The 25000-nt window shown below is 50.5% G+C and overlaps 1 protein-coding gene across 9 annotated transcripts in view; it reads left to right on the top strand.

The window, feature by feature from the left end:
• Window positions 1–25000, top strand: part of STARD8 (StAR related lipid transfer domain containing 8) — a 75594-nt gene that overhangs the window by 19653 nt on the left and 30941 nt on the right. For 2 of the 9 annotated variants that reach the window (XM_073799025.1, XM_073799026.1), the window contains exon 1: window positions 23328–23503. The exons of 1 other annotated variant lie outside the window; for it this stretch is intronic. Coding sequence is in view for 3 of the 8 variants with exons in the window: in XM_073799018.1 (XP_073655119.1) it covers window positions 15713–15821 (109 nt within the window). In the remaining 5 variants the exon portion in view is untranslated. Of the gene's footprint in view, window positions 1–15664; window positions 15822–23327; window positions 23504–25000 lie in introns of those variants that run through there. 6 more of the 9 variants (XM_073799022.1, XM_073799024.1, XM_073799018.1 and 3 more) reach the window with 5 other exon arrangements.

Genomic DNA, 25000 nt, shown 5'->3' on the forward strand with positions numbered 1-25000 from the left:
TTGGGCCTGCCCCTTCCCCTCTCTGGGCCTTCCTGTTCCCAACTATAGTATGAAGAGTCTGGTCTAAATGACCTCTAAGGTATCTTGCTGCTCTGAAATTCAACGACTTCTTGACTTGCAGACCCTACACTTCTGTTTAACTCATTAGCTCCCCTTCCCAGCAGTCCACAGAGGTGAGAAGGCTGCTGACCTTCCCTCCCATTGCCCTTGCACCAAATCCTCCCTGAGGCCCCTTGCTCCCAGTGCACAAGGCTCCTTTTGTTGCCTGGAGCCATTCAGGGCTTCTCTTCAAGCTCTCTTGTTGAAGTGGCTGAGGCGACCTGTGGGGTAATAGTTGGCCTGTAACAAGAGCCCTGGCTCCCCAACCCAACTGGCTCCAGCCTGGCTGCAGGCTTGGACTCAGCACCAGACTTTGTCCATCAGTTGCCCAGACCCCTCCCTCCAGTTCTGAGAGGGCAGAGAGACTAGTTTAAAAGGGAAAAAATAGAAACTAATACATTTATTTAAATGCATTTATTTAAGTTGCTCTTAGACGTCACTTCTAAGGCTCAAGAGGAGAATAGCCCAAAACACTGAGTCTATGAAAATCATCAGAATAATAATAATTCAATTAACTTCCTCTCTTTTGAAAATGACCAAATCATTACTGTAACTAATTCTTGACAGATCTGGCCATTTAACATTTGCCATTTTATGAAGAACATTTGCAGGGCATAGCTTATCTAGCATTTGACAGATATTTTACCCAGCAACTTGGAATAGTATAAAAACCGACTTAGGGGGTATCTGGAATTGATTATCATTTGAGACAGGAAATCTTTCAACCATGGTCTGCAGTGAATTCAGCCAAGGTAAAAAACACTGGACTGTGAGTTGAAAATTCTAAGATCTAATTCCAAGTCTGACATTAACTCCTTCTGTGACCTTGAGTTAGTTGCCTCCCCTGCCTGGACCTCAGTTTCCTTGTATGAAAAATGAGAAGGTTGAACTAGACGGTCCCAAGGTCCTTTGCACTCTACTCTGTGTCGTCCTCCACCCCCTGTCCCTGCCAGAGTCAGGCTGAAAGGAGGGAGAGGCAGGGATAAGGTCAGTGAAAAGGGCAGTTTCAAGATGTTCTTTGGGATAGGGGAAGGATTTCCAGACCCACGGAGGAGAGTAACAGCTTCCTTTGGGGTCAAAATGGGCTGGGAAGTCCAGGTCCCCGATGCTTGCTGTCAGGAGTACAAAACAGAAAGCCAAGTCCAGGCTTACCGATACGAGCCAAGCAAATGTCCTGAGGCACAGCTTAGTTGGCCATTTTCACAGCCTGGGCCAATCCAGAAGATCAGAGCAAGGGCTGCGTGGCATGGACAGCTACCCAGGGGCTGGGGAGGGAATGGGAGTTGCAGATGGAATGACAGGTCTGGAAAGCGTTATTGGATGCTTCCACCAGAAGGTCACATGAATCCTTCAAACTCAACACTAAAGAGCATAGTTCTTCATCATTCTCCTGGAAACCTTCTCCTTCTCTGGGATTCTCTTGCTTGGTTAATGTACCATCATCCACCCAGTCACTCAAGCAAGAATCATGGAAATCGCTTGGGCTCCTCCCTATCTCATTCGCTACCATGCAGTCACCAAATCAAGCCCATGAAACTTCTCTGTAATGTTTCTCAAATCTGCCCCTTCTTTTCCACCCACACTGCCATAGCCCTGCATCTTGGCCCTTAGCATCTCTGACATGGATGGTTGCTACAGTTCCTAACTGGTCTCCCTGCCAGCATGCTTTCCCTTCTAGTCCACCTCCCATACTGCTGCCAGAGTTCTCTCTTTAAAAGAAAAATTTGGTCATGCTCAAAAAACTTTGATTGTTCCCTACCTTTTGTCAAAGTCCAGATTTTTTGCGTTGGCAATCAAGGTTCTTCACAAGTTAATAACCTATCTTTCTTACTTCATCTCACACCACATCCCCACATTTCTGAGCCCCATGGGACAACTCAGAATTTCCTACGCATACAATGAACTCTCATATTGGACTCTCCACTGTGGGTGTCTTTGCCAGTCCTTCTACTTGGCTTGTCAAGCCATCTTCTGGTCCTCTGGACAAGCCCATCTTGTCCATATTTCTATTATAACACATCATGCAGTTCTGCATTTGCTTCTTTTCTTTCCTGTATCTTCCATGGACCATGAGCTCTTCGTGTACAATAACTATATCTGACTGACCTCTGTATTCCGAGAACTAAGCACAGGGCCTCACATAAACAACGAATCTGCCAAGGACTGTCTTTTATTTTTGATGGCGTAGCAAAGGAACTTCTGGTGATTAGACTAGTGACTTCTTTCTCAGCAGACTTTCTTCCCTATCATTTCAGCTCTGAACTAGCTATTACAGATGAACACAGAGCCCCCACTGGCTCCAGATGACAAATTGTCTTGAGACAGGGCTTTGAGGGGCTTAACAGTTGCAGCCAATGGTACAGATCCATGTAAAACACGTTTCCACCAAACCCTTGAAACTTGGAGGTTGCCTACATCTCAGGGCAAGAAGGGCACCTAAGGACCGTATTCGTATTAATCAATGGCTTACAAACTGAGACCCGAGGAACTGTAGAGTCCCCAGAGACTTACTGGGAGATGTGAGGAGAGGACAGATTTGGGGGGGGTTGCTTCACTCAACCAATCTATTTCACCTCTTGGAAGTTCCATAAAGATTTCATTTGGAGACTGAAGTTGGCCACATAAAAGTGGATATTGGAGACCGCTGCTCTAGTCCAGTGCTCACCTGCTTAACAGGCTCCCTTTATACCATTCCTGCTATGTGCCCAGTCAGGCTCAGACCAAACTCTCCAGGTATCGTCAAGCATCCCTTTTCATCCTGTACTCAGTCGAAAGTTCTTCTCTATATGCAGCCAGAATCTGCCTCACAACTTCCACCCAGTGGTCTTGTTTTCACCCCTTGGAGTCTCATGAAGTTGTTCTATTCATTCTTCCCCTATGACTAATCTGATGTCATTTAGAATTTCCCAAAGTCTGAGATGGAAGGAACCTTGTAGCTCATACAGTCCAATACTCCCATTGCAGTTGGTGAACCTGAAGCTCAGAGAAGGTAGGTGATCTGAAAAACAGCAGAGAGCACTTAGCAGTAAAACTGAGGCCAGAACCCAAGTCCCCACTCATGTATACTATTCTCCCAGAATCTGTCTTTCCACAGGATGAACAGCTCCCACTCCTAATTTCTCACAGTCCTGATGACTCTTCCCTAAACTTACTCCCAATTGACAGTACCCAAGTGCTGAAGATCAGCAGCTCAGCTGGTGAAAGCTCCGTGGTGTACAGGCTTCCATCAGCCTGAGGTAAGGGCAAAGGCGAGCAAACTGGCATCGCAAGCAGAGCTGTTTCCTCATCACAGCCTGGATGCTGTTCTCCTCCTCTTTCCGTGGGACTAAATTCCATTCCTATAGCCCTCCTCCCATGGCAGGGCAGCCAAGGGGCAGCTTTCAGAGGCCCCTTCTGACCTGTTTGCTAGAGGGTCCCTGCTGTGTGACCCTCCACATCCCCAAACCAGAAACAGGAAGAGTTGATTTGGTTTACGTTTCAAGAAGAAAAATGAAAACATAGGAAGTAGGGCTCCTGAGAACAGAGGCTTCCAACTCTGTGTCCATGTGCCCCTAGAGCAGGATATTTCAGGGAATACATTCCACAGGGGAAGGGAATGGCCTCCTTATTAAAAACAAAATACAAAACCCTTCAAGGTTTGGAAAAAGAAAATGGCCAAAGGAGACCCTTAAGGAGGGGAGGGGCAGTTGTTTCAGAATCTCCAATGCTCCCCGCCACCAACCCCCACCCCCCGCATCTACCACGTGGCACTTTGATCATACTTTGATCTCACTGCTGTTATCAGCACATCTGGCCCCCAGAGATGCCCTGTTCCCTTTAACCTATGGCCCAAGAGAAGGTCCAAGAACCTTTTCTTGTTTCCCTGAGGATCATCAAAGTAGGCTGGCACTTAGAACCTTCCTTTAAAACCAAGCCAAAAAACCCAGAATGAATAATGAATTCATTAACAGAACATGCAAATGGCAGAACAGCATTCAGACTTTGCAAAGTACATGCTTCTTGTCTTGAGAAAACGAGCAAAAGCAGGGAAGCAATTTGCCAATCCCTAAGTATCTCACAGGATAATTACTTCATTGCCCCACATGAGCTGCTGTAAATTTGCCTGACTTTCTCCCCTCTCAGCTCTCTGTTGCTGGGAGGTGGGTGCTATCTTGTTTCCCAACCACAGTTACCAAAATGGCCAAAGCAAAAGGTCTTTTGGAAAAAAAAAACCTTCCAGAACACCTAGTGTCCTTTCCAGTTCTGGTCTCTGGGCTGAGGAACATGGCTAGTTCACAGCTAGTTGACAGGGTAGAAGTGCGGATCATCTGGGTGCCAGAGAAACATGGTCCTGCAAAAGAAACAGTTCTGGCCACCTCTGAAGCTTCTACAGAGCTTCTATATGTGTCACATATGTGAATGCATGCACACACACATACAGCCTCTTCACCAAAATCTTAACCTTCACCACACAAAAACGTGCTACTGTCTCTTGCTTCTCAAAGGGGTCTCTGTGTCCCCTTGGGCCAGAGGTAAGCAGAACCTCTTCCCAGATGTTTCCAAGAGCATCTGTATGGAATAGCTCATTCTCCCTAAAAGATCTGGGGGGAAAACATCATTTTTAAATTAGAACAAGCATAAATATATGTAACGGAATAGCATGCAAAATTCACATGAATTTGTAAGATAAAAGTGGAGACTTCCAAGAAATTTCTCACTTATGGCTGGCTACATGGGCTCCCCGGCTCTTTGGGGCTGTGTGGGGAATGAGTTCATTCTGTTCAGTCGTTTGGGGGTACTCTGGTGCAAAAGTTTGAGAAGCACTCACTGAACTGGTAGGCTCCCTGAGGGCAGAAACTTTGTCTCATTCCTCTCTGCATCCTCATGCCTAATACAGAGAGAGTACTCAAGAACTGTTTGCTCCATCCTTCTATCAGCCTATCCATCCTCCCCAAGAAACCAGTGAAAAAGGTGGCTTCAGGCTGATGAAAAGGGCTCAGTTTCTGAAGAACTCAGACAGCTCTGGGTCTGAATTCTGACTCTGTCACTTATCAGCTATGTGATCACCTCTCTGAGCCTCAGTTTTCTCACTTTGAAAATAAAGATCCAAACACCCAATTCCTGGGTTGTTGTGGGAACTAACTGTGATAGTGGGAGTGAGACGGCTCTATAATCTCCCAGGCAATACACAAATAATAGTTATTAAATGATTATAAACGTGACCATCATGACCAGTCCAAGCAGGAGAGTGGGGGAAGGGAGAGATGTTTTCTCCAGTCCAGAAGTGTGACTTGAGATTAAGAAGGCAGGAGCTGAGGCCTCAAGAATGAGTCCCTGGGCCTCTCTGATGGGGAGGGCCCAGGTTGAATGGCTCTGGGGTCCACTCCAGGGAGACAGTGTGTATAGGCAGCTTCGAGCAGAGTGATGGAGGTATCAGATGTGCCTCTGTATACTTCCAGTCTCCAAAGACCAGATGGGCTTGCTTTCTCATATCTGCCAATGAGCCCTGTGGAGGCCTGGCTCACAGCAAGGGTCACACGTCAGCTGGGCTAAAGTTACAATCAGGCACGATGGCTTGGTGGCTAGCAGCTCTGTGGCCTTGGGCAAGTATCTTCTCTTTCTGGGCCCCAACTTCCCCATCATTAAAATGAGGGGATTGGATAGAGTGACCTCTAAGGCCCTTCCATCTCCTACACACTATGGTTGTATGGCCCTTAATCGGAAAGTGGTTTGACCTTGTTTTTCCAAAAATGTGATCAATCTGATCATCTGATAGTTTGATACTGAATCCTGGAATATAGTGAAAAGTAGTGTGGGGAGGCCTGGCTGGGACCCCTTCTGCCTCCTGGTCCCTATGGCTCCTTCTGCCTGGGTCTGGCTGGACTGGCCCATCTCCAGGGCAATTTGTGATCACGTTCCAGGTGAGGGGCAGGTGGGTGAAGCAGGTGTTTCCCAAGGCTGGGACTCAGGGCCAGGTACCTCACAATATAAAATGAAGAAAGGAAAGAAAACAGGAAATCCTGTCCACTCTATGCACCTAATTGTTCAGGAAAAATTCCTTCTAGGCAGGGCTGCTGTCGCAGAAGTCAGCAACAGCTGCTGGGCTGGAGAGCTGCTGTGGTCCCTGGGATTCTGAGACTCCTCACACCCATCTCAATCTGTTCAGACCTTTGCCGTTCTTTGACAGTCAGTTCAAATACTGTCCCCTCCCCCCCTTCAAATCCTCTGCATACTGTTTATCTGCCTTAGAGCACCGATCATGTTCTGCCTGTGTTGGAGCTATTTCCTTCACATAAGGATTAGAAATAAACTACATTCTCTGAGGAGAGACTTTAACCTGAATATCTGGATATAAAATGGAGAGCCAAAGTCCTATAACTCCTAACTCCCACTTTTAAGAATTAGCCAACTTTAGGAAGTTTTTCCGGTAGTTTCCAGAAAGCTTCTATTGTCAAAGCTATTGAAAATGCGAGAGAGCATGATGCTTTGGAGGGACCACTGGCTCTAGAAATTAAACACCTGGGTTTGTGTCTCAGCTCTCCACTTGCCGGTCAGATCAGCTAGGGTGAAATCTGTCTTCTCGTTGACTCTCAGTCCTCTGCTCTGTAAAATGGGATAACAGCTCCTCTCCTGCTATCTCACAGGGTTGTTGTAAGGACCAAATGAGACAAAAGAAATGAAAGCATTTTGGAAACTCTAAGGGATGCTCTATTTATCTCCATGCTTGTCTTTGCAATTTGACTGTAAGCACCTTGAGAACAGAAACCTTGGTCCATCTGGGGCTGGGTCCCCATTGCCCCTAGTTCTGACAATTTGTCTGGAACAGGCAAGAGGTGACTGTCAGGTGGGGCGTGTTTTCAGAGTTCTCAGAACACACACACACACACACACACACACATTTGTGTGTGTGTGTGTGTGTGTGTGCATATACATAGATATAAATATGAGAGAGAGAGAGAGAGAGAGAGAGAGAGAGAGAGAGAGAGAGAGAGAGAGAGAGAGAAAGAGAGGAAAGTGGCCAAGAAGATTCAATTTTCTAAATGGACCAGATATAAAATGGTTGCAAATTAAAGCTAGAAAACTCCTCGGATATCATTTACTACAATCACTGCTCCCCTTCAACCTTTAACAGATGGACAAACTGAGACCCAGAAAAGGGAAGGGACTCACCCAGGGAGTTAGTGGCTCTGACAGCCAAGTAAAGGTAGGGAGAAGGAGCAAGGCTTTGGGCTGGAGGATTCAAGTTAGGGGATCCAGCCTGGGGAAGATGGGTGGGGCCCGAGAAGAGATGAATGTGGCCAGAGTGGGAGGATCAATTAGAAGAATCAGTCAGGACCAGCTGAGAAATTTCCCTGGTAAGTGGAAATATAAGAAATATGAGGGTTGTGGTTTAGCAAGTTATTATGAGCCTTGCTGAGCAAGGAGAGGGAAGGGAGAGGAAGAGAAAAACAGAGGGGGCCAGAAAAGAAGAAATATAAGAAGGAAGGCTGACCTGGGTGAATGGAGGACATTTAGAGTGATGGGTCAGTAAGGGCTGAACTGAGCAAGTCAGCAGAGCCTTGTCACCTGTGGGACATCCAGCCACCTTACAGGTTCCCACCGGTCTGCTCCCTGGCTTCTTCTAGGCTCTGAGCATGCGAGCCAGTTCTTCTTTTCTTTTTTTTTTTTAACATCTTTATTGGAGTATAATTGCTTTACAATGTTGTATTAGTTTCTGCTTTATAACAAAGTGAATCAGTTATACATATACATATGTTCCCCTATCTCTTCCCTCTTGCGTCTCTCTCCCTCCCACCCTCCCTATCCCACCCCTCTAGGTGGTCACAAAACACCGAGCTGATCTCCCTGTGCTATGCGCAGCTGCTTCCCACTAGCTATCTATTTTACGTTTGGTAGTGCATATATGTCCGTGCCACTCTCTCACTTTGTCACAGCTCACCCTTCCCCCTCCCCATATCCTCAAGTCCATTATTTTCTTAGCAAACTCAGTCTTTTCCCACTGCCCACTGTTTGGGGAAGTGGCCCCAGACCATAGGCTTTATCTCTGCAGATTTGGGGCAAGGGCACCCTGAAGCCTGGCCTGGCTGGCTGTCAGAACAGGAATGTACCCACTCTACAGCCACGGTCTGGTTTTAGGTGCACAGTCACATTGAGAGGTGAACTCAGCGCAGCTTTCAGATGAAGCGTAAGAGAACATACCAATGGAAATAACCATAAGAATAACAAAAATAACTAAATATGTATGGAGAGCCAATAGTTGGACCGATCAAGAAGGAGGGCACTAGAGCCAAAATGCCTGTATTTGATTCCCAGTTGTACTCCCCATTAGCTGTGTGATCTTGGACAAGTTGCTTAACTTCTCTGTGCCTCAGTGTCCTATGTGTAAAATGAAGGTATCAATTGTGCCTTCTTGAGAAGATTTGGAAGGAGCAAATGAGTTGACCCTGGTACAGCCTTTAAGCGATGCCCAGCATACAGTGCTCAATAAATGGTAGCTATTATTGTCATCGTCATTACGTGCTGGGCACTGCTATAAATGTTTGACTTGTTTTATGGCCTGCAATGATCACTCAGAAGGGAACTGAGGCCCAGGTGTAAGGACATGTCTAGTCCATTTGCTTTTTCTTAGACGCAGACTTTTTTCCCCCAAACCGAATCCTGTGTGGAAGCTCAATGTATAAAACAGATAAAAAGCAACATGGCTCTGATTGAAGCAAGGTGGGGTAGGGATGGGAACCTGAGCTTCCAGGCTCAGCCTTCCTTTGTTCTCCCCTCCCCCAACATCCCCATGGTAGGCCTTGAGGCTCCTCCCCAGCCACTGTGAGGCACAATTTGCAAGCCTGCTGACCTAGTCCATCTAACTTTTTATGCGCAGATGAAGATATCATTAGACTTGAAAGGGCAAGTGACATGCCCAAAGGTTATACAGCAAGTCAAAGGCAGAAGGGAGCATGGGTGGCACCACCAGGCATGGAGGACAGTAACTTGGTCAAAGAGAACAGCCTCCTTGGTTAAACTAGAACATAGAACTTCCAGGCTTGGGTGGAGAAGAGCCAGGAAAGGAGGGGTGAGCAGGAGGGGAGGAGACCCTGACCCAGAGGCCCTGCCCCTGGGCCCTGAGTGTGAAGAGCCCCTCTGGACCTTCCTATCAGGCTGGGGCTACCCCAGACTTCAAGACAACAAGACAAGGCCCTGTCCTCATGGAGCCTCTCACTACACAGGGTGTGGGGTTCTGTTTTGACAAGGACGTGGTCCCTGTCCCTGAGCTCTCCAGTCTGGGGGATGCAGCTGATGTGGGGCTAAATCCTGCCATTCAGGCCTTCTGATTGAACTCTTGGTGGGAGAGAACATTTTCACAAGGCTCCTTCTCCTTCGGGGTTCCAGGACAGCAGCCTGGCTTCCAACGCATTGTTGTCAAGGAAGTACAGAGGGACAGCCTGGCTCACCATCCCTTTCACTGCTATGTGTGTGGACGCCCCCCTCTGTTCAAGACTCACCACTGTTTATCTAAGAACCCGCGCGTGGCCAGTTTTTGTTTTCAGACTTTGGCGTGGGTTACCTGAGGATACCACACAGAGGAGAAATGTTCCTCCTAGAGAACTGTGGGACTTCTCTGGAATCCCTTCTGACCTGATAGTTTGAGCCAGTTAGACCCGTAAGACCTCTGGAAGATGACTGAATCTGCAGGGCAGGGCAAGTCAGGGGCAAATACTGAAGGGCAAAACCTGGGTGCAGGGCCCTAAGTTGCTTGCCCCTCCCTGCACAGGCCTCAGGATCTCCATCTGTATAATGAGGGGGTGGAGCAGATGCTCTCTGAGGGCCCATCAACTCCAGGCTGGGCTTCTGTGGAGGCCCCAGCTACTTGGGCACTCTGTCACACAGTGGCCTGGAATCCTAAAGGAACACACCAAGTGACAGATACAGACAAAGCCTGTTCACTGCCATGGCTTGCCAGCCCTCGTGGCAAGTCACACAAGGGTGATGATGCAGGAGGCAGATGACTGACCCACCCCACCACCGCTGCCAAACTGCAAACTCCTTCTCTGACACAAAAGCTGCTTTTGTTCATGGCCGGGCCAGCTGCTCAAATGGACCGAGCCCTGGATCCCTGAGCTGGGCTGCAGAGTCCATGTTCCTGTTGGGTGGTGCTGCACCTTGCCAGGTGATGGGGAGAGGAGGAAGGCTTTCTGCAAGTTCCATCAGGGTGAGGGGTGTGTGCTAAGGCCCAGGAGTGGGAGTAGGGGCAGCTGTGGATGGGTGCTGTAACTACTTCCCAGATAAAGGCAAAAAGAATTAGTAGACATGAAATTGAGCAGCCTGCATGACACAAGGACAGGAAGGAAGTAGCCAGGCAGGCGAAAGGCTAACGGGTGAGTTTGCCACTGACAAGTGCATCTTATCAGTGATTTCTCATTTGGTTCACATGACAGTTTCGGGAAGTAGGTGTTACCGTCTCCCTTTAATAGTGAGGAAACTGAGGCCCAGAAAGGTGATATGATGTGTCTTCTAGTAAGTGTTGAAGCTGGAGTTCAAACCCCAGGCTGCTTTGAGAGTTGCAGTTCTTAAGGGCCCCTTCTCTGGAGCTGATAAAATCTGGAGAACATACACACTGTTGCTGCCCATCCAGTAGCTCTTCTAAGACTTGGCTGCAAGGACCTAGGAATGATCCTTCCCATTTTACTAAGGCCCAGAAAAGGCTAATGATTGGGCCATAGTCAGACACAGCCAGGTGGAGATGGGAAAGACTGAGGCTCCATCCTTCACCTTTCTGCCTTTAGTCGGAAAGCTGCAGAACACTGCTCCGAGCAGCACTCCACCGCTATTCTCCCTACGTCTGGTCATTTTCCACTTAAAAAGTGCTCTCAGATCCATTATCTTGAGGTTTGTGGGGCAGAGAAAAAAATATTTCAATTTTCTAGGTGAAGAAACTGAGGTTCAATAACTTGCCAAAGGTTACACAGCTACTGAATGGTGGAACTAGGACTTGAGGCCAGAGTTGTGCCCAAACTGCCCTCTAGTTGTCCACAGAGTGCATTTGGCCAGCATGGGAAGGCTAGAGCAAATTGGGTGAAGCATAATGTTTGAGACCCAAAGCAGCAAACCCCAACTCCCTGGGGTGACATTTAAACCCTTTGCTCTTTTCCATATGAACCTCTGAATTGCACAGAGTCATGGGGCCCTTGGGAGGGAAACACAGAAGCCAGTGAGGTCAGTTCTCTGGAGCAGACCCCGGAGCTGCCAGCTTTCGTGGCTTGCTAGATGTAGATGCCCCATCAGCCCAAATGGCTTTGCGGTCAGGGTGCCAGGTTTGAGTCAACCACACAAAGGGCACGAAAGGGTGGAAGGGCCTTCTCTCTCTTCCCCTCTCACCAAATGTGGTTGCATTTCATGCTTGGTCACCGAGCCATCTTGACATTCCTCTACCCCAGTGATGTTGGGGAAAGAAGACCCCAAATCTTTCTGCCACCACTGAGTTTGGGCAAGGCTGCTTCTGGGTCATTCGTTCAGTCCTTGAACAAATATTCCCTAAGTGCCAACTCTGTGCCAAGCTCCTTCCTGATCAATGAATATGCCATAAATAATAAAACTCAGTCCCTGGTCTCAGAGGATCCAAACTCTTTTTTTTTTTTTCCAAACTCTTATTGGACAGGAAGACATACAGATAACTCGACTCAATATAGAATTATTGCTGATGAAACTGAGCTGAAGGAGCAATTGGAAAGGGAACGGCTTATGCTATTCATAGGAGTGGCTACAAGGATCTGTGGGACTTTGCCAGGTGCAGGAGATAGGGCAAATACCTTAATCTCTTTGTACCTCAGTTTCCTCATCTGTAAAATGGGATAATAATAGTACCTACATGGTTTCTGTGATGAGTCCATGAGTTAAAATGTGCAAAAAGCTTAGAATAGTGCCAGGTACATTGAAAGCACCACGTAAGCGTTTGTGAAATGAGTCAAGGAAATAAGGATAAGCATTCTTTGTGTGTGTGTGAGAGAAGAGCACATGTAACACACTGGGAGGGTTAATGACGTTTAGTGTGTTCTGGGAAGGCCAGCTGCTTTGGCTGGGTGACCTTGTGTGGAATTATGAATGTCAACCTCAGAAGTGTGAACTTGTCCCTGTAGATGACGGGCAGCCCTTTCTGAAGTTGGATCTTTGCTATGGAGGGTGGCAGAGGACTCCTGTGTGAAATGCTAGTGCTCTTTCACCAGCCCAACAGGTGCTGGGTCCAAGAGACTGCCACCAGCCAAGAAGCAGTCAGCTGCCACACATGAATGGAGAGCCAGCCCTTTGCACAGCCCAGCTCCTGGCTTAGCATCCATCTAAGGAAGGCTGAGTTGGGGGGAGAGACCCTACATCTTTGCCCTCAAGGAGCTGCTCATCTCATTGGAATAAGGTCTGCTTCTGCTAAGAATCAACTGAATTTTCCTGGTTTGAAGTTGTGGAGATGTGTGGGTGAGAAGCTCTGTTGTGGCTGGAGAGGCAGTATGTATAGTGATTACTAGCCAAAGCTGACAGGCTTGTCTGGGTTTAAAGCCCAGTGGTCACTTCCCAACTGCGCTGCCTCGGGCAAATTACTTAATCTCTCTGTGCTGCAGTTTTCCCGCCAAAAATGAGGGCAACGATAATAACTTGACCTCCTCACAGAGTTGTCACGATGATTAAAGCACAAGCGTAAGTGGAAAGTGCTTAGAACTTTGACTCACATAACAAGTGCCTCATAAGTGTTGTTAGCTATTCTCAGTGACTGAGGGCCTACCGTGTGTCAGGTGTCTGGAACCCCTGGGGTCAAAGGCAGTGGCCTAGAGGCATATGGATGCACAGGACCAATGGGGCTCATCTTCCTGGAGTGTCAACTTTCCTTAAAGGCTTAAAGGAGAAAAACACCCATTTTTATATGAAAACAATATGGATGCACACTGGAGTTAACTGGAAAATTCAAGTAGATGTTTAAGAGCAGGGATTTTAAAGACATTCCCTGCTTGGAGACAAAGCTTCAGGTTACATCTTCAGCCCCCGGGGTTTCTACACATTCTTCCCCCTCAGCCTTAAGGGTTCTTGGGTACAAAAGTTCCAGCCACACAAACACATGTGAGCTCACAGGACCTTTATGATGCATCATTCCCCGGGGTAAGGATGATCACTGCATCATATGGGTGAAAACTGAGGATCAGGGTTCAGATTCTGCCATCGCCACTTGTTAGCTGTGTGAACTTAGCCAGTTACATTATCTTTGTCGTCCTCAGTTTCTTCATCTGTAAAATGGGTGTGATGATGATGATGATTACCTGCTTTATCTGGTTGTAGTAAGAATTAAATAGATTAGTATGCAAAAAGCACTTAGAACAATGGCAGGCATATAGTTAGTGCTCAATACACATTAGCTTTTATTAAATCCATTCTCACATTTCCTCCCACAACAACATTGCCAGGTGGGTGTCATCCTGTCCATGTGATGAGGCATGAAGTTGAAGCTGTAAGAGATTAAGTCAGATGCCCCCTCCTCTTTATTAACAGAGGGCATTACTGCAGTGGGGAGGAGGTGGGAATAAATGACCTCTGGGGTCCTTCTCAGTTCCCAGGTCCTATGATTCAAGTTAAACTTTGGAGCCTTTTCATATTACTGTTCTGGCTGGAACCCAAGAAGCGGAACTCAGGAAACAGGGGAGGGACTGGCCAGGGAGGAAGATGCCTTAGCAGGGTAGGAAATGGCTGCTGCCACCCTTCCTTCTAGGCTGCTGCTGCAAGGGGCTGTATCCTGCACTCCCGCCCCACCAGAGAGCAAAAGGGAAACTCCTGTGCTTGGAAGGAGCCGACCAGGGCCTCCGTTTCCTCAGAAGGGAAATTGCCCCTGTGGCAGGTACTGTGTAATGGCTGCTGGAAACTCAAAAGTCAAAGGCTTGGAAGCACTAAGCTGGGCACCGAGAGGGGCCTCCTGATGGCTGTTTATCCTGGCTGAGCTAATCCAGGATGGGGACTCCTGATAGGCCAGAGGGTGCTAGGAGAGAGGAATGGGCTCCCCACTGGTTTGTGATCATATGAGAGAAAAACAAAAAGAATTCCATGAGACAGAATGGCCTAGTGGAAGGAGTAGACAGGAGATCTGTCTCGATTCTGAAATGAATTCACTGTGGGACCTTGGGCAAGTTCTCTTCCCCATGTAAAGAATACATTCATTCAATAAATATTTTGTAAACACCTACTGTGTGCCAGCACTGCCTTGGGAAAGGGCAAATGACATGGAGATCATCAACATGCTAATCTCGCATTCTATTCCAGCTCTGCCACTGAGTCTATAAAAAGTGGGTGCAAATTTCAGACAAATAAGAACAAATCAATTCACAAACCTCTCTTCCTTTTCCCAGCCTGTCCCTCACATATGGGTTTGCTAAGCCCTTGTCTTGTGGCACAAGGGAAGGAGACAGTAGAGGGAGGGGCTGTGAACTTCACCTGTGTATCCCCTTATCCTTATTCTCATGTGTCATGGGATTGTTATCCTCATGTTGCAGATGAGGAAATTGAGGCTCAGAGAGGAAATGGGCCCAGGTTATGCTGCGGTTAGCGTAGTGCCACTGTTAGACTCTCCACCCCCTTACTAGCCACCACCACAAGTGGAGTGGAAATGGCCAGGTCTGAGAACTGGCATCTTACTGCCTTCCCTCCATTGTCAGCAAAGCGGGATAGGACAGGGAGTGCAGAGCCGGCGGGTGGCAGCACGGGGACTCGGGGGCATAGATGGAGGTTAGGGGTAAGGGAATGGGTTATGCAATTTAGGGTCCTGGGTCCAGGCTGTTTTTGGTGGTGGATGCCCAGTGCTGATCTCTTTGAGAATAAAAGCAAACCTTTCTTTATGGAGACTGTACTCTGTGCCAGGTACCATGATCAGCCCCTTTACATCCTCATAACTGTCCTGCAACAGAGAGATAATTGTCCCCTGCTTAGATGATGGCCAAGTCATTTGTATTCTTGGGCCTCAGTTTTGGATTTGTAACACAAGAAAGTCTTTAAGGAATGCTTCCGCTCATAAGGTCCAGGATATTCTTGGCACTAGAAGGGTTTCAAGGGGTCCTTGTTGGAACCCAGGGTCCGTTGCTCTTGTCAGACAGACAGAAAACGGGGTTGGGGGGTAACGAGAACTATGGGGGTGGAGGAGGCCCAGGAGTGAGTCAGTCAGCCAAGATGGCAAGAGCCATTGTTTCCTTCTGCATCTGGATGTCGCACAAGGTCTGCCGTTATGTCACGTGGTCGGTGAGATGGCCAGTGGACAGGAGGTGGAGGGGCTGACCTGGTGACTAGAAAGACCCTCAGTATCTCGAACTGGGGTGGGAGAAGTGGTATGGGTTGTGAGACACCTCTCAAATAGGGGGCCCGGGTGGAGAAGGCCGGAGGGGCACTCCAACCCCAAAGAGGAGGCCCGATGGCGATGGGGAGGCTGAGAAGTGGAGCTAAATGACTTGAGGCTGGTGTAGGACAGAGAAGGGGGAGTTTCTGCTCAAGGTGGGGGCGGGGAACTTTCTAGTCGCCCCTGGGGGCGGGGCTAGCTCGGCCCCTCCCTCCCTTCCTCGGCGCTGCCCGGCCGCGGGCTCAGTCCTGGGGCCTCCACCCGAGGCGCCGGAGCCGCCGCGGACTCATGGCCCAGGCGCAGGGCTGGGGACAGGCCTTGCGGCTCCCAAAGCTCCGGACGTGGACGCCGCGGGGTGTGAAGGACACCCGCTGGGACCCGCCGAGCTGGAAACCAGGTGATCAGAGCCGGGCGGACCCTGCGGGAGGTCGGGGCTCGGCTGCACTGAGCCCAGAGTCCCCGTGCTGCCACCCGCCGGCTCTGCACTCCCGGCCCCCTCGCCGCCTCGTCTGTTGCTCCAGTCCCGTTTTCGTGGATTTCATCTGTCCGTTTGTCTAAACCCCGCGCCTGGCTGGCAGCCCCCTTTTTCAGACGTTCCACCCCCGCAGCCTGCTTGCTTCTAATTCTTAGCCAGCTCTCTCAGTCCCTGGGTGCACCATCCTTTGATCCCTATGGTCTGACTGGCTTCGTTCCTACCCACCTCTCTCCCTGTGTGGGCATCCTCCTCTCAGAAAGAACAAAAACAGGCTACTATGGTTATTAACACATAGTAGGCAGTTTTAATAAACAGTATGTTCCTGGCCCCTTATTCCTCCAGCACTTTCTTTGTCGCTGCCTCTGGCGTGGCGCTTGCACCCTCCTCTATGTTTTCCTGTTCCACTATATGTCTGACCCTCGGTCTGTATTTTTACCTCTTCGTTCGAATATCTGTCCTTCCTTCTATCCCACGTTTTGTCTCCATGTCTTACTACCTAGCCGGTAGCTCCCTACACTCCCCATCACCCCAAGGGCCCCTTTCTGCCCCACTTTGTCCCCTAGTTGTGTGACACAGCCCAGCCACCCTGGCAGCACATTTTAGTCAGTTGGTAAAGCTTAAAAGCTCCATCCCAGGGCCTGTTAACACTCCAACAGGCCTCCAAGAGTCCCTGTCACTTTGTCTTTTTTAAAATGGAAAAAATAGGGTTTCCCTGGTGGCGCAGTGGTTGAGAGTCTGCCTGCCGATGCAGGGGACACGGGTTCGTGCCCCGGTCCGGGAAGATCCCACATGCCGCCGAGCGGCTGGGCCCGTGAGCCATGGCCCTTGAGCCTGCGCGTCCGGAGCCTGTGCTCCGCAACGGGAGAGGCCACAACAGTGAGAGGCCCGCGTACCGACAAAAAAAAAAAAAAATTAAAAAAATAAAATAAAATGGAAAAAATATATGTTTCTTTGAGCATGGAAAAAAACCTTCCAGGCTCTGCCTGTTCCTTTTCCCTGGTAATTTTCCCCTTGCTCCCACTCAAAAGGCATATAGGGAATAGCAAACCAGGTTTAGATTTGTCATGGAACTTCAATGCATTGAAGGATGGGGGCTGTGGAGATCCTCAGACCATACCCTCTGATTGTATATATGTGAACACTGAAGCCCAGAGAGGGCAAGACTCTCAGTCCAGTCACACAGCGTCTCTGTGGTAGAAGCAGCATAGAAGCCAGAGTTGCAGTGTCCTGTCCCCTGATCCAGGAGCCTTCATGAGAGTGGGACCCAGAAGCTGCTTTCCTGGTGTTTCTTGGGGATCAGTTGATCCAGAGACATCAGATATGCAACCTGGGAGCCTTGCTGTCCCCTCCTGTCTCCTTGTCCTCTGGGACCTAACCTGGCTGCCCATCTGCCTGGGTTGAGCATTCTCCATCCGGGGCTGCTATTGCCTCCTACACTGACATGGGAGTTCCAGGAAGGTAGGGACCCTTGTTGGGCCTATCTACCCTGTTCCCCACGCAAGCCCCTGTCAGTGCCTGGATGTCTATGTTGACTGACAGGTTGATGTGTATGCGTAGGGGAGCCCTGGTGCTGGCTCAGGGTCAGATCAGAACTTTTGTGTGTGTGTGTGTGTGTGTGTGTGTGTGTGTGTGTGTGTGTGTAGGGATGTTGAGGAGGGGGAGAGCTGTGCTTGCCGAAGGGCCCACTGAGATGAGACAGGGACTCCAAGGCCAAGGAGAACCCACACCCTTTGCTGAGTGGCCCTGGAGCCACATCACACATCCGTTGCCCTCTCTGATGTCATCCTGGGGCCTCTAAGGGCTATCCTTCAGGGGAAGGAAGCAGGGTGGATGGGTGGCCAGGGGCCAGGCACTGTCTGTCTGAATTGAGATTGCCAAGCCCCAGAGACCCACAATCACAGGGTTGGTCTGGGCCAGGCTGTGGGCAGGACCTGTAAAAGCTACTCTCCGCCCCCATCCTCCCCCTCACCCCAGCAGCCCTCCAACTTTGTGGGCTGCAGCATGAGGTCAGGCTGTGGTGGGCTGGTGGTGGAGCCTGTGGGTGGGGAGGAAGAGTCCCCTCTTTCCTCCTCCTTCATCTCCTCCTCACCCTCCCAGAGTTTGTCTTGGGAGCTGCTTCCTGGGAGGGACATGTGGAAGGGTCCCAGGCAAGGGGGCAGGATCCTGAGCTCTGTTCAGGGTTTCTGGGTGTCTGCTGCAGGGTGAGCTGAGGACAGCACTGGAGGCAGAGGACGGGTCTCCAGCCATCTGGACCAGCTTGGCCTCAGCCCCCTCGCTTTCTCTGCATTTCACCTCAGCCCTACCCCTTCCTTTATTGCACTTTCCTCTGCTCTTTCTCACCTGGCTGCCTGCTAACCCCCAGCCTCAGAGGACCCTCACACCCCACTACCCCTTCCTTTACAGAAGCCCCATGCATGTAGGGTTTCTGGGAGCCCCACCCCTTGGGGACACACAGAGAAGCTCACAGGAGCAGAGAATTATCTGGAAAGAAGGGACCGTAGAAACCCGGACCCAGCCCTGTTTTTCCAGATGAGGAAACTGAGCCTAGACAGGAAGGAGCAAGTTGAGGGCTGAAACTAGATCAGGCAGAGGGAGCTGTTGGGGAGGTTAGAGGGACTTTTCTCTGACCTCAGCTGCTTGTATGTGTGCATGGGAGGGTGCGAGACAAGGTGAGGGGTTCGAGCTGGAAGTGGGCTTGCCTTTGCTCATTTCCCTTCAGCACACTGTGACCTTCCTCTGAAGGACAGGAATGGCATGGGGTGTGGGGGCTGGGGGTGGACATCCTGCTCCGGGTGTCCGTGCCCAGTGTGACCCCACCTATTTCGTTTGGCCCAAGGCAGGCCGACTTCCCCAAGGGAATGGGGTGGGGGGTGGGGAGAGTACTGTGGGGTGGTGCACCATCTGCTTGCAGCAGAAAACCTCTAGCTCCTTTGAGATAGGCCAGTAAAGCCAGGCAGGGGTCCTATCCTGGGTGTGAAAGGGGCCCATCGCTGGGTCTGTTGTGTGGATGCTGCAGGATGCCATCAAGCTGACACTATATCTGGTGTTTGTTAGGAACAGGGAGACAGGCTCTCGGATGTCTGAGGAAGAGCCCCGGACAGGGACTGAGTAGGCCTGGGTTTTCTGCCTGCAGCTGTCTAGTCCAAATGTCTGGAGGCAGTCATGAGCTGCCCCAACACTCTCCTCTTGACGGCTGCAGAAGGAAGGTGGGAGGGAATGAGTGCCTCTGTGTCCTAGCTCAAGGAGGGAGAGCCCAGAAAGGGCAAAAGTGACCCTTGAAACTCCCCTGGCCTGTGCCTGGCTTGGCCAGTGCTCCAACTCCCCTCACAGCCAGCCCAGGGCTCCCAGCCCAACACAGAGCTCCCTGCTGCAGAATGCTCTGGGGTGTGGGGTGAGCACAGCCATGGCAGACCCCTGGGTTGTGAGCTGGCAGGGGGTCTTTGTGCTCCTCCCAGGACATAGCTCTCTGTCCCCCACCCCCGCTTGGCAGTGCTCAGTGAGGTGTCTGTGTGCCCCTCACCTTTGCAAGCCCCTCCCACCACTACATTTTCCCCTCCCCACATCTGGCCCTACTCCAGCTGCCCCCTTAGTGCACACTCCCCTGACATGGCCACAGCTCCTCAGGAATTTTTTTTTTTACCACCTGTCACAATCCCACGTTGTGGCAGCCTGATCAATAGCCCCTTTTCATGAGGCTGGGTGGGGGCCCTAAACCACCAGGGAGCGGTCCTTTACCCTCCCAGGCCTGATGGGTGGGCTTTCCATGAGGCCTGCAGGAATATGTGTGCAAGTGTGAGTGCGTGTGTCAGGGCACCCATGGTCTTGTGCTGGGCAGGGCTGGTCTGAGGGCAATTGATTTTCCCCTCGCAGCTCCTACTCCTCTTTTTTTCTTCCCAGCTGAGTTCCCTGGAATTATTTGCTGCTGCACCTTCAGCTGCATGGAAAAGAGTAGTGGAAGAGTCTGTTGGGTTCCTACCTGACGTTACCCTGGGCCATTCTGGAGTGGGGCTATGGGTCTACCTGCAACAGCCTGAGGAACCCCCATCCTGGGCAGGGAGGGGTGTAGGGACTGTTTTAAGTCCTCAGATAGGTGCTTATTGGGATGCAAGTGTCTCAGAGTGAGGCTCAGGGTAAGGGCATATAGAGTTTCGCTCTGCCACTGCCTAGAAGGAAAGAGCTGATTGGCCCTGGCAAAAAGCTTAGCTCTGCAACACCTTCAGTGCTATCCTGTCACCTGTCACCTTTTACAGTACAGCCTCACATCCATTGTCTCAACTTTGCCCACTAGGGATTGTACTCTCCCCTCATTTTACAGATGAAGAAACTGATGGTTGGAGCGGCACAATGACTTTCCCTGGGTGGCACAGCCAGAAAGCTGTAGAACTGGGACTAGCACCCAACTCTCCTACTTCCTGATCCAGGGCTCACTCTACCATTGCTCAGTGCCTCTGTCACCATATCTAACACTTAGAAGCACTGTCTAGGTGCCAGCCACTGTTCTAAGTGTCACTTAGTCCAGTGGATCTGCTTAGCAGCAGAATAAGGTCAGGACTATGATTATCGTCCACACATTACAGATGAGGAGACTGAGGCACGGAAAGTTGGAAAGTAATTTGCCCAAGGTCACACAGCTAGTAAGTAGCAGAGTTGCACTTTGTACCCAGGTTGTCTGGCTCCAGAATCCATTGTACTGCCTTTTGTATGACACAGTTGGGCTGTGGTAGTGGTAGAATGAGGGAAGCGCTGTGCCTCAGGCATTGAAACACACGCATTCACACTGAGGCTTTTTCAGCTGCCCTCAGCCTACCCCCATGAAGACTCTACATTTCTCTGCCTGATGGTTGAGCTGACATCCGGGGCGGCAGCAGCACTATAGGACACACAGGAAATAGGGGGGTTTATGGAAAAAGGGATGGCAAAGACCTGGAGGCTCCAGTTATCTCTAGAGTCATTCAAGTTGCAGCCCAGAAAGGAACCTGTGAAAAGGTACCATGTTCTCATCTTCCAGGCACCATTACCGAATATCTGTTCTATGCAAGACTCTGGCTTAGGTTGGGGGTGGGGGGCTTGGGGAACAAGGGCTGCTGGTGGTTGAAGGAGATGAACTATCTTTGTTTTCCTGACAAGGCTGAGCTCTCCTTGCTTTTCTGAAGCTCATGGGATACGGGAAAGATCAAAAAACACCTAGAGAAATAGCCTAGACATTGCTTGGGCCATTTCAGAATGTCACAGTGTGCATGGCAAATATTAGGATTGTAGCTTTCGCTGACTATTGTGTTCACTCATTACCAGATTTTTTTTTTTTTTTTTTTTTGTCGGTACGCGGGCCTCTCACTGTTGTGGCCTCTCCCGTGGCGGAGCACAGGCTCCGGACGTGCAGGCTCAAGGGCCATGGCTCACGGGCCCAGCCGCTCAGCGGCATGTGGGATCTTCCCGGACCGGGGCACGAACCCGTGTCCCCTGCATCGGCAGGCGGACTCTCAACCACTGCGCCACCAGGGAAGCCCCAGATGTTTTTATTGAGTGCCTAGTCTATGCCAGGCACTGTGAAGCTCTTGTTCTCATTATTTATAGCAATTGCTCCTTTTGTAGTTTTTGTACTCTTTGTAGTTTTTGTACTTCCTGCAGTTTTCTCTTTTGCAGTTTTCAGGTTTGATTGCCTTTTTTTTTTTTTAAAGAATTGGGTATCTCAGAACCCATCATATCTGATTCAGTTAAATGTATATACCAAAAGGTAAATTGGGTTTTTTGCTCATCATTCGTTTGATTGTATTTATTCGTGGTTGTCCCTTGAGTATCTTTTAACATACATTCACCCATTAGCAAACATTATTGAGAAGCTACTGTAGGCACTGTGCTTGGTGTCATGCGGTGGATGGAATCTGCTCTGACATGGTTTCCTGCCCTTAGGGAAGCTCTAGGATCATTGCAGGACCCACACTCTTATATTGTTCTAGCCTTTTCCAGAAGCAAGATAAGTTGGGCTCCAACTCAGAGCCTTAGGGATACTTACAAATATAGCAACCCAGTCTCAGGAAGGTCATCTTGAGTGACCCATCATAAAGGTTTCTTCCCACCCATCATAAAAGTTTCGGACTCTGGGTAGGATTTTGTTTCCAGGAGTGAGTTCTGGCATACAGGCCTCATCCACATCCAAGACCCAAGGGGACATGGCTCATCTGGAGCAAAGTGCCAGCTGTGTGTGGTTATGCCATTGAGAGGAAAAGAGGCGTACACACTGGAGGTAGCCTTGCTTCACCGTTTCTCCTCTGATTCTCATCAGGGCTGGCAGGGAAGGAAGGTGGAAGAATTCCAATTTGGCCTAGTGTACTGAAGGCCAGACAAGAGGGGTCACCTGGGGCTAGGTCTGGCTCTGCCATTGCCTCGCACGACCTTAAGAAAGTTGTAGTCCTAAGAAACATTAATTTTTGCTCTCCTCAGTGTTGGGTACCCTAGGCAACAAGTTGGATGCAGTCCCTGCTTTCTAGGAATCTCAGCTTCGTTTCTCCCATCTGTTAGGTATGAAATCTCCCATCTGTTAGAACACCGGTGTGCAGGTATTGTTACTGACATGGATTTGCTGGGGAAACTTGAGTGAGTCATCTCTTCTTAGTTTCTGTATTTGTAAATGTGGAGGATGGTGATTGGATGGCATGGGGTCTTGGGTATTTCCATCCCTGGCTAATAGGAGTCCCCAAGTCAACAATGAAATCAAAATGTGAACTTGTGCTGGACCCTTGTGAGGAAAGGCAAGAGAGAAATCAAATCTTAACACTCGGTTTCTTACTGAATTTAAACAGGCTTTCTGGTGGTACTTGCTGTCACAACTCTTGGGAGCCCTCTCCTACTATGATTAATGCAAACGCCCCAAGTTTTCCGTGCATTTCTCTGCAGAGGTAGAGTCTGGACACGGGACAGAGAGTGGGGGAGTTGCAGAATGCTGAGGCCTGAACAAGGTGGGAATGGCAACTTCCTTCTCAAATATCTAATGTTCTCTTGGTTGCCCCAACTAATTGGAGATCTCACCAAAGTTGTGTCTTCTGAACTCCCTGTAAATTATCCTCAGCAAGCCACTGAACCTTCCCGTGCACATGGCGTAAGTATTTAAATCCCCCCCCCCCCCCCCCCCCCCCCCCCGCCACGGTGCCAGTCACTTACAGAGCTCAATAGATATTAGTCTGCGTGCCCGGCCACCCGGTTCCTTCACCCTTAGTTGCTGGCCCTGGGCTTGTGCCTTGTCCCAGCCCCCCCGCATTGGTGTGACCGGAGGAAGTGGCAGCAGCGCGGGGATTGGAAGAACTCGAAGGCAGAGCCCCGCCCACCACAATTTGGGCCGCTTTCTGGGGAGTTCGGTGGGCCGGACTGCGCCCTCATTGGTCGGAGGTCCCGTAGGTGGGCGGGGCGTCCCCGCCCCCCGACTCGCCGCTGCTCCCTCCCCACCTGCGCAGAGAGTGGCCGCGGCTTGACAACAGCTAAGCAGCCGCGGCAGCTGCTCCTCTGGCTGGCACCGTTACCCCCGCCCAACCCCAGGCTCCGCGCGTGCCTCCCGCCCGCTGGCAGCTGCGTCGGGGTCTCGAACCCAAAGCGACGGACGCGGCCTCCAGGTAGGAGTTGGGGCGACGGCCAGGGGAGGTCGGGGCCGGCGGGGGGCCGGGGCTCTCTCGCCTCGCCTCTCCTCGCCTCACCTCTCCGGCGCGCTCCGGCCCCCGCTCTTAGCGGTTCGGCTGCGCGGCGTCCACGGGAGACGCGGAGGGAGCGAGCCGAGCCATTTGCGTCCCCAGGATTTGAGGCCGCTGTCGCCGAAATTGGGGGAACCCCGGAGCCCGCCAGCCGCGCTTCTCCCTAGGAAGCCTCGGGAGTGGGGTGGTGGAAGGCGGCTGTCCGCCCATTACCCCCGGGCCTGACTGGAGCCCGGAGCCGTAGCTCAGGGGCTTCGGAGACGGGCTGGAACTGGGCGAGGTGGCAGGGCTTGGGCTTTGCGGTCGGGTCACGCCGCTTTTCCTTTCCTCTCCTCCTTCCTCTGCTTTGAGCGCATTTCCAGGAAACCCCTGGTTGGGCGGCATGGGCTTTCCCCTCGGCCACTGCCTTCCTTCTGAGAAATGCCCGGACTTTCCTGGTATTGAGGTGGCAGCGGGGATCAAGCGAAAACCTTTGGATAAGTCGCTTCTTCCAGGGCTCAGTTTCCCCATGAAGTCCAAAATGGGTTTAGATTAGAGAACCTCTGAGCAAAGGCCTTTTAGTGGAAGTTTTTGGGATTTCCCAATTAGATAGTCTGAGGTTCTCTCCATTTCTCTTCTCCCAAACTCTTTAAAGTACTGAGTTACGACTCAGGGAACCAGGGCTCAGCCACTAATTCATGTGACCTTAGGCGAGTCATGCTACTTCTGTGGGCCACAGTGTTTTCAACTGCACCTTGGGTGGTGGGCTGGAATTCGGTATCTAAAGGGCCAGTCTCTTCCACCCTGACATCTGGTGACTTGTCCAGGCTCCTAAACTGGCAGGTAAAGGGTTGTTTCTGAGATGCTTGGGGCGACAGGAGCTTTGCAGATGGAGAGCCTTGTGGTGATTATGCAGCTAAGCCAGCTGGAAAACTAGTGGTGTTGGGAAGGGCAAGCAGGACAGCAGCCAGACTGGTGGGGAGTTGTGGGGCCAATGCAGAGCCCTGGGCCCCAGAGGTTGGGCTGGAGGGCCCTGGCATGTCTCCATCTCACTCAGAGCACCCACGTCTGCCGACCCCGAAGGAGACGGTGATGAATCACACCCAGGGCTATTTTCAAACCCTGACTCCTACTGTGGACCTGTTCCTGCTCCCACTCTAGGGGTTGATGTCCCCACCCACCGTCTGTCTTACTGCTCTCTGAATTTTCCCTTCACTTTCATCCTCCTGGAGTAGAAGAGAGACAGTTCTTGTCGGGGGAATGAGAGGGCAGGCAGCCCAAGGGCGTAGAGAAGGTGGTGACTGCAGGTGGTTTCTGAGTGGTTGATGGAGTGAACCAAAAGAATGTGATGGGAATGATGGTTTTAGGGGTGGGGGATTCTTTCACCCTAAAGCTACAGCTACCATACTGCTGGACATTCTGGGCTGGTCCTCATTTCCAGGA

Source organism: Tursiops truncatus, chromosome X (assembly GCF_011762595.2).
Source record: "Tursiops truncatus isolate mTurTru1 chromosome X, mTurTru1.mat.Y, whole genome shotgun sequence".
Taxonomy (NCBI): domain Eukaryota; kingdom Metazoa; phylum Chordata; class Mammalia; order Artiodactyla; family Delphinidae; genus Tursiops; species Tursiops truncatus.